This window comes from Gallinula chloropus (genome assembly GCF_964237585.1).
Source record: "Gallinula chloropus genome assembly, chromosome: 2".
In the NCBI taxonomy this organism is placed as follows: Eukaryota; Metazoa; Chordata; class Aves; order Gruiformes; family Rallidae; genus Gallinula; species Gallinula chloropus.
In genome coordinates, this window is record NC_140086.1 from 47,249,543 (window position 1) to 47,262,305 (window position 12,763).

At 39.9% G+C, this 12,763-nt stretch overlaps 1 protein-coding gene across 1 annotated transcript in view; it reads left to right on the forward strand.

The window, feature by feature from the left end:
- The window catches only part of TRAPPC8 (trafficking protein particle complex subunit 8), a 54,991-nt gene extending 46,574 nt beyond the window's left edge, over window positions 1–8,417 (forward strand). The window contains 3 exon segments of the mRNA XM_084280287.1: window positions 3,812–3,957; window positions 5,950–6,039; window positions 7,381–8,417. Of these exon segments, the coding sequence (XP_084136413.1) occupies window positions 3,812–3,957; window positions 5,950–6,039; window positions 7,381–7,615 (471 nt within the window). The 3' untranslated portion in view covers window positions 7,616–8,417.
- Window positions 8,418–12,763: the final 4,346 nt, after the last annotated feature.

Consider the following 12,763-nt stretch of genomic DNA (forward strand, 5'->3'; position numbering starts at 1 on the left):
AAATGCACACAGCATGGATGCAGGCTTTTTGGCAGTGTTGCACTTCAGAGGTGATAATTTTTAGTAATGCTGCTGCTTAATGTAGATTGAACTTAGTGAGGCAGCAGTGGTTTGGTTTGAAGTAGAAATTTTTGAAAGGTAGGAGAAAACAGGGGTTAAATAAACTGATTTTTTTCCTAGAATTACTGGAAGTGACATCTTGTGCTAGTCCAGACTTTTTTTCTTTACAGAACATGTGGGGAGCAATACATAAGTCAAACACAGATTGTTGGAATGGATTTAAGACTTTAAACCTGCTTGATGGAGGGGAAAGCAAAATTCCTAAGCATAAACATCAAGAGCTGCAGTGTAAATTTTCAGTGTTGTATGAATTAATGTACTATACCAATTTGGGAGGATTGGCTTATGTTGCTGTCCTAAATAAACTATTCCAAACAGCTGAAACATTACATCTGCTTTACCCATTGATGAACTACAGAGTTGATGCTAATAACTGTGCTTTCAGATGCATTCTTCCTGGTATCTTAGTAAAATACTGTTCCTGGAGTCGGCATTTCTATAGTTAGGAGCTAGAATGAATATGGATGAATTGCAGGGGGAAGGAAATGAATTTAAAACCGGGGTTTTAAAATGAGAATTCTCTGATCTAAAATGGTAAATGAAGGACATGTTGCTTAGGATCTGTCTCATTCTTAGTCTGTTGCTTTTACTTACACTTAGTGGTGCTGTTCAGGTTTTCTTCATGCTGTGCATATTGGTCCTTCAGAGTTGACTGAACATGTTTAATAATCCTTTTGGCTACGTGCAACTTGTGATTTATGAGGCAAATGAACTGAATTTCCATACAACTTGGAAATCAAATTGGTATGGGTTTTTTTCTGGTGTTCTCAAGAGCACATTGACCCAGTCATTGAGAAGATTGTTTTTGAAATTGAAAACTTTTCTGAGTAATATTAGACAACTTAAAATCCTTCAAGAGGACTGTGTGCATTCCAAGAGAGTAGAGAGTACATTATGGGCAGACCTGTCTGTTACATCTACCAAAATACAAAAGATGATTTGAAGGGTGGAAGTTTTAGACTTTTCCAATTTTTGTCTTAGTTTGGTTTTAGGAGATCTAAAACCCAATGTGAATGACTAATATGGAGCTTCAGAAGTTTAAGGAGTAATAATACACATTTTTCGTTTCAAAATAGCAAAATAGTAGTCTTGGAACAATAAGCTTGTGTCTGGTTCCAAGTGTATTTGTTTGAGGGGTGGTCTTTGTAGGTGGCTTCTGGAAGGAAAAAGCTTTCTGAAAATCAAAATTACTTTCCTAGCACCAGTTGCATGGTTTGTAGCTCTTAGAAAGCACCAGTGGGACAGTGGGGTTCTGGTGCTACTGCCTGTTGTGTGTTTCTAGTCAGAATCTGGAAAAAAATGCTGCTATAAAGTTTAAAACAATAAGGGAAAAACCACTCTGTCTCCCTGCTGCTGTACAGATCTTTCAGACACTTCTGATGATGAAGGCTCTTCCAATCAAGTTTATCTGTACCTCTACTGTATGTATGGATGAGGCCTTCAAATTACACCCTAACCATTTTATAAAAGCATCTTAGCCATCAGCGTGTCCTTCTTGTATGCGAAATACAGTAGTTGCTGTCCACTGGAGCCTGTGGCACTTGTGGAGTCCTTGCAAGGAGCCGTAATGGGTCAACAAGGAGACTTTAGGTGTCAGACATCTTGATTGTGCCTTTAAGAAGGCACTGTTCCATCTAGGCTGGTGTTCTAGGAGTTCAGCAACAAAATACCACCTGTTTAATTCTTGGATGTGCGTTGCTTTCTTTCGAAGTGTAAATAACCAGACGTTTCAAGGCTGTTACAGGCTTGGTGCATATTCTTGAAGGAGGAGTAGGGATGCCCAAGTAGGTATGGGCATCTTTCTGTTTTGTAACTTTGATCTCATTTCCCAAGCTCCCAGAGTATGGCAGGAGTTTAATGTATCCCTAAACTTAACATTTCTTACTAACTGTCTCTACTTAGCTGCCTGATCTGTATGCACATCATCTTGGTTACCATTCAGAAGTGCTTCATTCTCTCCTGAACCATTAGGTAAAAGAATCATGTACTAAATGTCATGTCTTAGCCTTTGTTCTAGGTATCCAGTTGCAAAAAAAAACCCCCTAGGCTTTGAGCAGCTGAACTTGGAGACAGACATCTTTTCTGAATCTGACACCCAGAGGCTGGCTGGAATTAAGCTTTACCTCTGTGATGGTAAATGGTTAATCTTATTTGCTTTCCAGTCCTTCAACAGAGGTGTAATGGTAGAACTAAAGGTTTGAAATACTAGTGTCACTCTGCACTTTCACCAGTAAATGTTCCTGCTGCATTTCATGATGTTCTTGTCTGTTTGTAGAGATAAACACTCGTATTTGTCTTTTGTAGGGTTTAAAAAAAATACTCGGGAATTCTGATTGGGAGGACTTGGAACAGGTAACTGACTCTAGGGCAAATTACAGTGTGTAGGATATTGATATGTGGCTGAAAAGGGCATGGAATAATTGTTTGGACTGTAATTTGAAGGGATAGATCAATTTAAATGAAAAGTTCTCATCTCATCTCTGGTGTGTTTCCTGCTATCAGTTTGCATTGTTAGATATCCATAGAGTAGGGTGGAAGTACCAAATCCATTCAATGCTTAAAATGTATTTCATTGTTACTGCTTTTTCCTTTTTTACTTTTGAAGAAACCTATTCTTCCTTTTGAGAGGAAAGAATTGCAAGCCTGATAAAACACTTGATGTCTTCCTGGTGCTACCAGCACACAGTGACTGAGATGTTTATACATATTGCAGAATGCTCAGTGTGTCTGTTATTTTGAGTCAGGCTTTGTTGCCTATAGTATTTATTTTCAGCTTAAGTACAGTCCATCACCTTTAAAGGAAAATATTTGTTACATTGTACCAAGTTATTGGTGGCTTTTAAAAATCTTTTCACGTTAGTAGTCGGTCACACTTACTGCTGCAAATTCTTTTTTTCTTCTAAAGGTGGACTTCTTGCAGAATAGATTATAAGGGAGTACTTAGAAGGCAGCCCCTTCCTGAATAAATCCTGCTTGCAAAACAGATTAGATGATGTTGGACAGATACAGTAGTGCTGTAACGCTGGGCCAAATGCAGCCTGATTTGCTTCATTTGGTGTTCCATCTTTCTGTATCATCTAATTTCTTCTGCTTCAGAGATTGATTCTGCCTGCAGGGTTAGGATGAATCCCAAATAGTGTGTCAGTGCTTGACTTGGGCTTTCAGCTGGGGACAGAGGTAACTTTTGTATCTGCTGGAGCTTGCTGTACAGTTTCTAAGATACTCTGCGTTATTAAATCCGTCCGTCATCGCTCGCATGTTCCTATAAACTTCTGTTGGCTTCACTTCAGATCTGTTTTGGGGAAACTTGGGTACTGTTGAGAACTTCCCAGGGCAGGTGATGGGTTTTTTCCTAAGGTACAGCTGCTGAATAGGGAACTGTGTAAAAGCTGTCCTGCTTTTTTAGGAAAAAACCCCACATCTGCTAACAAACCACTGCAACACCAGCATGCTTTTGTGAAACTTGCTCAGATAGATTTCACAGCTGCTTATTAAAAGACTATCTCAAAAGAAGGTAACACATCCTATCAGTTCCTCATCTAGCAGGTTTAATTATGGAACACAGCTTCAGGATGCTGTAGATCTATTTCCTCAGAGTTATTGTTCATAATGGAAAATTGTAGTTTTCTTGTGATGCATTGCACAGGTCTTAGGACAGTATTTTAAACGTCATTCTGAATTTGCATTTCAGGAATTACCAGAAATGGTTCTCTTAAAGTTTTTTCGACCAGAAAGCACACCAGGACCTGCAAGACCAACACCAGAGCAACTTTCTAATCTTATCAAGACAAGTCTTCATTATCCAGAGTCTTTCAATCATTCTTTTCATCAAAAAAGGTTAGTGCAAAGTTTTCTTTAGAAACTTTTGAAATATTGTTAATATGACATAATTTATGCTGAGAGATGCAGGTTATGATACACAAGATAAGCCTGGTATGTGGATAAAATAAAAGTTTCATGTAGAGAATTGACCTGTACTATCTCAGTTCACAGTTATAATGTTTACTATAGAAGTTACCAAACTTGAAAAAGCAATACTCTGTGTTTGGTGTCAGAGTAAGCAGTGTGACTACCTCAAAGCCAGGCAGAAAGCAAGAGGTACTTTTGACTTAAAAGGACTCTTATGTCAACAGCACCTGACTTTGCCAGGATTAGCTGCACATGGTTCTGATCTGTGTCAGAAGGAAGGGTGGTAACAGTTTGGATCACCAGGGCTTGTCTCCTTGCAGTGTATCAGAATTAACCTCTGTCAGAAAGACTGCTGGAGTGAACTGATTGGAGCCTGTAAAATCCCTTCAAAATGAAAATATGAACAAATCTCTGCAGATTCATTTCCAGATATGAAATGAATTGTACTTGAAACACAAAGATACCTATTTAGGTTTGAGTTGTTTTATCTGACAACTCTACTGTGATATACTTTCTTCTAAAACAGTTAAAGTAAGTTGCCTAAAGAAAGGGATTTCAAAATCGTAGCACTTAAATGTTTTAGAAGACTTACATTTTAATGACAATTCCAAAGCATGCATTATTCCAGTAACAAGTTTGTATCATTATAGTTGGTAATTGTTCTTTTCTTGTTAGTTAAGTTCAAGATCTCAGGCTGAGAGAATTGGGGTTATTCAGCCTGGAGAGGGCTCTGAGGAGACCTTATAGTGGCCTTCCAGTACCTGAATGGGGTCTACAAGCAAGCTGGGAAGGGACTTTTTAGAAGGGCATGCAGTGATAAGACAAGGGGGAATGTTTTTAAATTGGAAGGGGGTAGATTTAGATTGGATATTAGAAAGAAATTCTTCACTACGAGCGAGGGTGGTGAGGCCCTGGCACAGGTTGCCCAGGGAGGTGGTGGCTGCCCCGTCCCTGGAGATCTTCAAGGCTGGGTTGGATGGGGTTTTGGGCAGCCTGGTATAGTGAGAAATGTCCCTGCCCATGACAGGGAGTTTGGAACTCGATGATCTTTAAGGTCCCTTCCAGCTCAAATAATTTGAAGGTTTAAACTATTAAACAATGGCAAGGAATTCTAGTGATCTAAACCACTTAAGGCATACACAGAGCTGTTTGGCTGTGGCAGCTCGTGTACCTGCCTGTGGATAGTTTGGGGTCTGTCTTCATAGAATCATAGAATAGTTAGGGCTGGAAGGGACCCTAAAGATCATCAAATTCCAACTCCCCTTTCTTGCTGCAGTGTTAGCTATAAAAACAACCATACTAAGAGAGTGTGTGTGTGTGTGTGTGTGTATATATATATATATAACATACACTCTTACACATATATGAGTATACTCATACAAGCAGAGTAGCAACTAACTATTATTTTTATTCAGGGTAAAGGTTTAACAGCAAATGTGTGTGTGCTGTCTCTTCCATTTGGGCACTGTTCTGGCTAAAATGGTAGACTAAGTGCCAGCAATTCCTCTACAAGAGACACTGTAGGAGGCATCTAGACAAAATGTGCTGACAGTGGCTCAGAGGGTAGCAGACTGGACCATGTTGTCCCATTCTGAAATGTCTCTTGTCATAACAGTAGATTTCCTGTAAACTGAAGTGGTGTTTATGCCTCTGCTCACCTTTCTGAGCTGGCCAAAGGAAAGTGGTGACTTCACTTGGCCCATTGGAGCTGGTGCTGTTTTGCCTCAGTAACTCTTAGTATAAATAAATATAGTCAGTGTAAGTGATGACCTTGCTGTGCACGCTGTCAGACTGTTGCATAATAGACAACTACCTGTTAATTTTATTACTTAAAATGTATTTTAGCTATTTAAGAGTATAATGAAGACTGTGCAGAGTAAGACTTTCACCCCCTTAATACGGTACTATTTTTCTTCACAGCCTCTGTCTGGTACCTGTCACACTCCTACTTTCCAATTGTTCCCAGGCTGTTGTAGATGTGATGATTGATTTGAGGCATAAAACAACAAGGTAATGCATGAATGTTAATAAAACCATATTTTGTGAGAATGCTTCTTCCTAGGTTTGGGAGTCTTGTAACCTTTTTAACTATTGTAGGTCTAGAATAGGATTTTTTCCAAGGGTAGCTTCTTCCATGTGGGAAGCGATTAAGATACTGTCAAATGGGAGTCATCATTCAGTGCTCAGTTTTACTTTGCTTCTGACTGTTGCTAAGATAAGAACTTGAATTGTGACTCGAATGGTTACACTCTGCAGATAATTTCTAGGAAAGTGGAAATACTTTTGAACTACTAGTGAAATGTGTGTTTCAGCAACCTTGCTTCATTAAATACATGTTCTTGGGTTTTTATTTTTAAAATACTAATTTGTAGGAAAAAAATATGAGGTTTAAACAAGTACTTCCTCCTGTATTTTGTCTTAGTATGAGGAGCCATAGAACCTTTGGTATTTTTAAGATTCCCCATGGTTTATCAGCAGATTGTATGACTGGCTTTTTGTTTAGAACCTGTTGTATTAGGTGTTACGGCTGTGGAATGTTTTGTGAATTGCTTCTAAAAGTTTTACTAAGGGTTTCTGTGGGAGAGGCTTGAAGTATACCATGACATACCATTGTTAATTCCCCAACTTCTCTGAAAGCAGGGGAATTAACTGGTGTAATTCAGCAGATGCCCTGTTGTGTCTGTTGTCGTGTCGTCATCCATTGCTCCCAGTAGCCTTTATGCTCCTTGGTCTGCTTGCCTAAAAAATAGACTGGGACTCTTGACTGAACATTTTGGGGGTGTGTGTGCAGATTGTGAAGATGTTGAGGTAGGCTTAGTCATGGGGAAACGTTTGCTTCTTGCCAACAGTCTGTCAAGGCAAGTAAGAAATTAAAAGCCCAGAGCCTAACACACAAGTTCAGAGAGGACAGAAGACTCAAGTCCATTTTATTATCAGATGAGGAAACTATTGACTATGTAGTGTCTTTTCACAGGATGATCATGTCTTTGTAACAGCATTTGAAGTCATGTCCTTGGAAGGATAGTGTGGTCATGTGCCTTAAAACTTCTTTGAAAAAACAAACAAAAACCCAGCCCCCCTTACCCGCCCCTGCAACTTATTAATGCCGTGTCTCTGAAGCGGTGTGTACCTCTGGTTATTTCGGTGTCACACTCTGCACTCTGACTCGACTCTTGTGCTTGGGACTTGAAAAGAAATTTTCAGAAAGAATAAAGAACATGTATTTGAGTGGCTGGTGACAGACACAGTGTGGGGTGAAGTCTTAGGAAAACTTGAGGTTGGGGGGAATAATGTAAACTAGTAATATATATTTCAAATGCAGAGAAATAACCTTGTAACCTTCTTTTACAGCCCAGAAGCACTGGAAACTCATGGATCTTTTACATGGCTTGGCCAAACGCAGTACAAGCTTCAACTTAAAAGCCAAGAGGTCTATAGCTTGCAGCTGAAAGCTTGCTTCGTTCATACAGGTGTCTATAACCTTGGAACCCCCAGAGTATTTGCCAAGCTAGTGGACCAAGTTACTTTATTTGAAACGAGTCAGCAGAACTCCATGCCTGCACTGATTATCATCAATAATGTCTGACCACTTCCTGGAAATAAAAATCACACTAAAAGACAAAATAAATGGGATTCTTTTCTTATATTGCTGGTTGACATTTTGCTGCAGTTTTTGGAAATAGCACCTCAAACATCTAACTTGTTACTAAAGATTGTGTAGGAAAGAAAATAGCAAAATATTCAGACTTGTCAATTTGTTTCTCAATGCAACGCACGTTGGACTGAAAATACCTTTATCCTTTTATAATGTATTTCTTCTCTGGTAATTAAGATATTCATAACACAACATACTCTTTAACTCCAGATCTGAACATATTTGTATGTCTCTGCCCTGTCAGAAATGCAGCTTGACTGCTGTTACAACTTCCAGCATGGTGTGTTAAATATTTGTGGCTGTATTAGGATATGGTTCAGGAAGAAACCCTCATTGGCTGCTTCCTGTCTGAAGCCATTAGTCATGATAAATCCCAACCTTACTGTGAAGTTCAATAAGGTCTCAAATCCATTTCTGTTTCTTTAGTTTAAAATTTTGTTTTGAATTTCCATGTTTATGGAAGCTGGTGACCTTTCCAGGTTTACATACAAGTCCCACCTATGGTGTTTAGAAAAAAAAAAGATCGAGTTCTTCAACCAGTTCGAGTATTTGTTCATCTCAGCACAGAATGCACTATGTCACAACCATGAGTTTGTCATTTAAATTGTCACTTACTTTATTATGTAACTATAACAATTGATCTGTTTTAAAAAAATCTACTCAAGATTTTCAAGAAATGTATTATATTTATAACAAATGTACTGTAAATAGAATAAAACATACACCATATTCACTGTATGACTTGAAGCCTTTTATACAGGTGTAGCAATCTACAGGTGCTGATACTGTAGTGTGTGTTTATATATTGTACACTGTCTTCATTTCTGGCCCCCTCTGCTCTGGTGAAGCTCTTGTCCTGCTGCCACACGTGGTGTTGGCAAACATGGGAACTTGTGGTGGCCGCTGTATTTGCCTTTTGAGTTGTAATCCAGTGCTCCCTGGTACAATGTGGAATGCAGCTCTCTGGGAAAGCTGGATTCCTTGTTGTGTGCTGGGGATTTTTGGTTTGAGTAATAGCTGCTGAATGTAGGGAAGGCTGTGTGAACAATCAAGTGCAGCAAAAGCAGTTATGGTTTGTGATGGGTTAGCAGAGTACAAGGAAAATTGAGCACCTGGAGACACCTGAGACTTCTGATTATCTGCTCCATCTCATGGCTGCAGGAAATTCCTTCACAGGACAGCGCTGGCTTATGAACAGTACCTGTCTGCCTTCGGATGCCTTTTTCCTTCTAGGTAAGGTTTCCAGTTTTACTTGTGCTCAGTAATACTGCATGACTGTCTCTGGGACTGAAAACTTTCTGAAAAGCATTGGACCCCATTCACTGCATGTCACCCTTCAGTCACACTTAATATTACTGTGGATCTTGTAGACAAATGAGTAGAATACTTCAGTATTGGCTAACAATGAGTATGTTGCTTCAGAGGGTTAGTTCTTTTCTCTGCTGGGCAGACTGGGAAAGTAATCTTTCTAAATGATTCTTGGCATTAGAGCCTTAAGGTAAGTCATCAGTCCTCTTTCTGTCTCAGCTGTGTTTTAGGGCCTGAGAAGTCATTGTTGATGCCATTCAGCTCTCCAGCTGTAGGTCACAATGTTCTAAGTCATGGTTGGGGTACTTCTAAAACTCCTTGAAATACTCGAGTGGCACAAGCCACATAACTCTGATAGAGGATGTTTCCACAAGAGCTTTCTGAGATACAGGTCGGTAGATTTAACTGCTTTGCAGCCTGTCAAAAGAAACCAGTAAGAAATTATCTCTCCTCTGATCTCAGAGTTGCACTCCTGCAAAGAACAGGTTTGCTGCAGGCCTGACTAACCACAGAAGCTACCAAGCTGTGCTGTTTGGAGTGGGGTATTACTTGCCAGTGACCTGTACTTTCAGATTAAACCAACGCTTGTCATGTCTGTTAGTGCTAACCTAGGGAAACAAACTTGTGATAACACACGCTTGGGTTGGGGGGCATGCTGTGTCTAGATGGACCCTTCTTTGGGTTTTTGAGAATGTTCATGGGATAATGGTGAGAGAATGATGTGGCAGGAGGCTAAAAAGTTGGTAGTAACATTTTTATTCAGTGTGGATAAAGCAGTGTGCAGTTCTGAGATGTGTTCCTGTGTATCTAGACAGGAGTGTTTTCGGAACACTTGGTTTGTATATGCAAAGTGTTCTGCAGAGCCCTCAGCAGTATAAGCTGTGCACCCTACCAATGAGCCAGACTTTGATTATGCTGTTGACACAGCATCGTGTAGCAACCCCCCCCCACCCCCCCCAACAAACCAGAGTAGCTTTCTTTTCATGCTGCAGTGAGATCTCTGCTTTGTTCTCTTTCTTTACATGGTGATTCCAAAGTACTGAGGCCTCTGACATGTCACAGTGTAAGGCTATTTACTGGAAAGTGGTATCTGGTTCTAACTCCGGGAGCTTGGCATAGTGTTACAGAACACTGCTGTCATCCTGTGTCCAATGAATAACTCTGTTTTGCAACCATTAACATGCTTTATTTCTAAACTGACATCAGTCCCTTTGGGGAGCACTGCTGATCATGCATGTTATGCTGTGTAAAAAGCATGGATCTCTTCACAAGAGTTTGAAATGTGGTGGTTGGCCTGTCAGAAGATGAGTATGAGTATGTGGTTGCTTAGGAGAGGTGCTAGTGTGGAGGTAGAGCTAAGCCAGGCTTCTTGATATAGTCTCATGTGCTGACCCGTAGAGGTGGTGAAAAACAGTTGTACTGAAATTAAAATGAATCTGGCCTTGCTATTGAGGCAGTAAGCATGTTTTGAAGGCTGAAATTATGCTACTTACAGAATGATACTCCAGAAGGATCCTCTGAACCTACTCTAAGGCACAAGAGCATCCTAATGTCTGTCCCAGACATGTTAAGAGCTCAGGGTAGATAAAATTGTCTTACTTTCAGATAGGTTAAAAAAAAAAGCCCTCAAAAATGAGTATGTTCAGGAGATCTTTGCTCTTAAGGATTTAATGAATTTTCTTTTTTTTTTTTTAACTAAATGTAAAACAATGAAACTTACCAAGCTGGGGGTTTTGGTGAGAAGGAAGAGGCCCAGTTTCTTTCTGGACATGGTGAGGCATTTGGGAATAATTTTGTCTTGTGTTACCTAAAAGCCAGACATAATCCTGTATGTGAGTAGACTTTAGAAAAGCAAACACAAAACCACCACCACCACCAAAAACCAAACAAAAAAACCCCACCCCAAACCTTGATTTGAGCTGTCCCAAACAAGTCTGTTCCTGAAATGATGTGAATTCTGCCATCAGTTTCATACTCGAGGGCATGAACCACTCCATCCTGTGCTGTGGGAATTCGGGTGTTTCTAGACTACTTCACCAAAAATTGGTGAAATTCTCTATTGGAAGGTGGTTTTGTGTTCTGCAGCAGTAAGGTTTTATAGTGTCTTAAGTCTGCTGTGAATGCAGCATAGATGGCATGCCACCCTTGTGACAGCACAGTTTGCGAGTGGAGAGAATATCCATCCCTGCAGCTGATGACTTCAACACTTTACATCAAGTGAGTGTAAGAGCAAAATCTTGAATACTTGAATCTATTGCATATATGAGTAAATGGCACCCGTAGCATGGCAGCTAAATGCCAGCTAAATTGCTCATTTACATGCTGTATCTCTGCTTTCTTTAGTAATTCAGCCAGGCTGTTGTGTTTTGAACTCCTATAAAGCAGTGAAAACAATCTCCCTTACTGAGTGTTCTTGTGCATATAGAATTGGAATGACTAATGCTTTGTGTATATTGGCATGTTGTTTACAGAGCTCTTGTACCTTTGTTAGGATGTGTCACATGGGGCAGTGTCCAGTGGTGGTCAGCTTGTACCAACTGCTGCATTTCCAAAGTATTTATTGTTACAAGCTGCTTGACAAGATGAGAGAAGAATGACATCTGTAGGTAGTGGGATTGAATTGGTGCCTGAATGCCACAAACCCTCAACTTAAGTTGCTTTCAGGGCAAGTTTAGAGCAGCTTGTCTCAGGTGAAAAGGAAGAACAAGGGTAAGTCCCTGGGACAACAGGTGATACCCCTTCTCTCTCTCTCACACACACACACACACACACACACACACACACACACACACACACACACACACGTGTTTAAAAGTCTGTATGCATCTTGAAGCTCCACTGAGCTTGTTGTTTAGGCTGTTCTGGAGTCATTCCAGTTGGCAATTGCTAAAAGAGAGGAAACAAATATTCTGTGGACAAAGTTTGCTTGTAGCAATTTAATATACTATGATGTTATAGCAAGTTCTCATGCATTTTTCTGGTCTTCAGCATCAGTTCCTACCTACCTTCTCAGAAATGGTGATAATCATAGTAAAAACCACTTCAGCATTACCCTTGGCTTGTGTAGTCTAAAAAAACCATAATTCAGGAGTACTGGTGATGCTGTTATAGCTGCAAAGTTTTTGGAACTTGTCACCTCATCTTAACTTTTAAACTAAGCTCTTCCATGTGTCCAAACAGGAAAAATGATCATAGTGTTCTATTTAAATTTAGATTACAACAGAAACTCATCTTTAAACAATGTTTATGTAGCTGATGATTGAGATAAATATTCTGTGTAATGGAATAAGGCCTCAACTAGCAATAAATACCTAAAAATAATACACATTGCAAATTCACAGGATTTTAAAATAGCTGTCTCAAAGTTTATAGTGAAAGCAGTATTAATTGCTGCGAAACTTGTAGACAAAACATCAATTTCCTCCCTATTGTAGTTGGTTTAATTTTAACTGGCTATTACTGTCTCATTGGAAAAAAGTCTATCAAATTACTTTAAATACATAAAAAGTCCAATGGATTTAGAAATTCTACGGACTGCTGGGCTTTCTCTGATGGAGGATGGGGGCTGCAGGGGTGGCTTCTGCGAGAAGCAGCTAGAAGCTTCCCCTAGGCTTGACAGAGTAAACATCAGCCAGCCTCAAAGGATGGACCCACCACTGACCAAGGCCAAGCCCATCAGTGATGGTCACAGCACCTCTGGGAATCACAGTTAGGGCAAAACCCCTGTAGTGTTCAACCCAACTGGACTTGGTACTGATCCCTGGCACACGT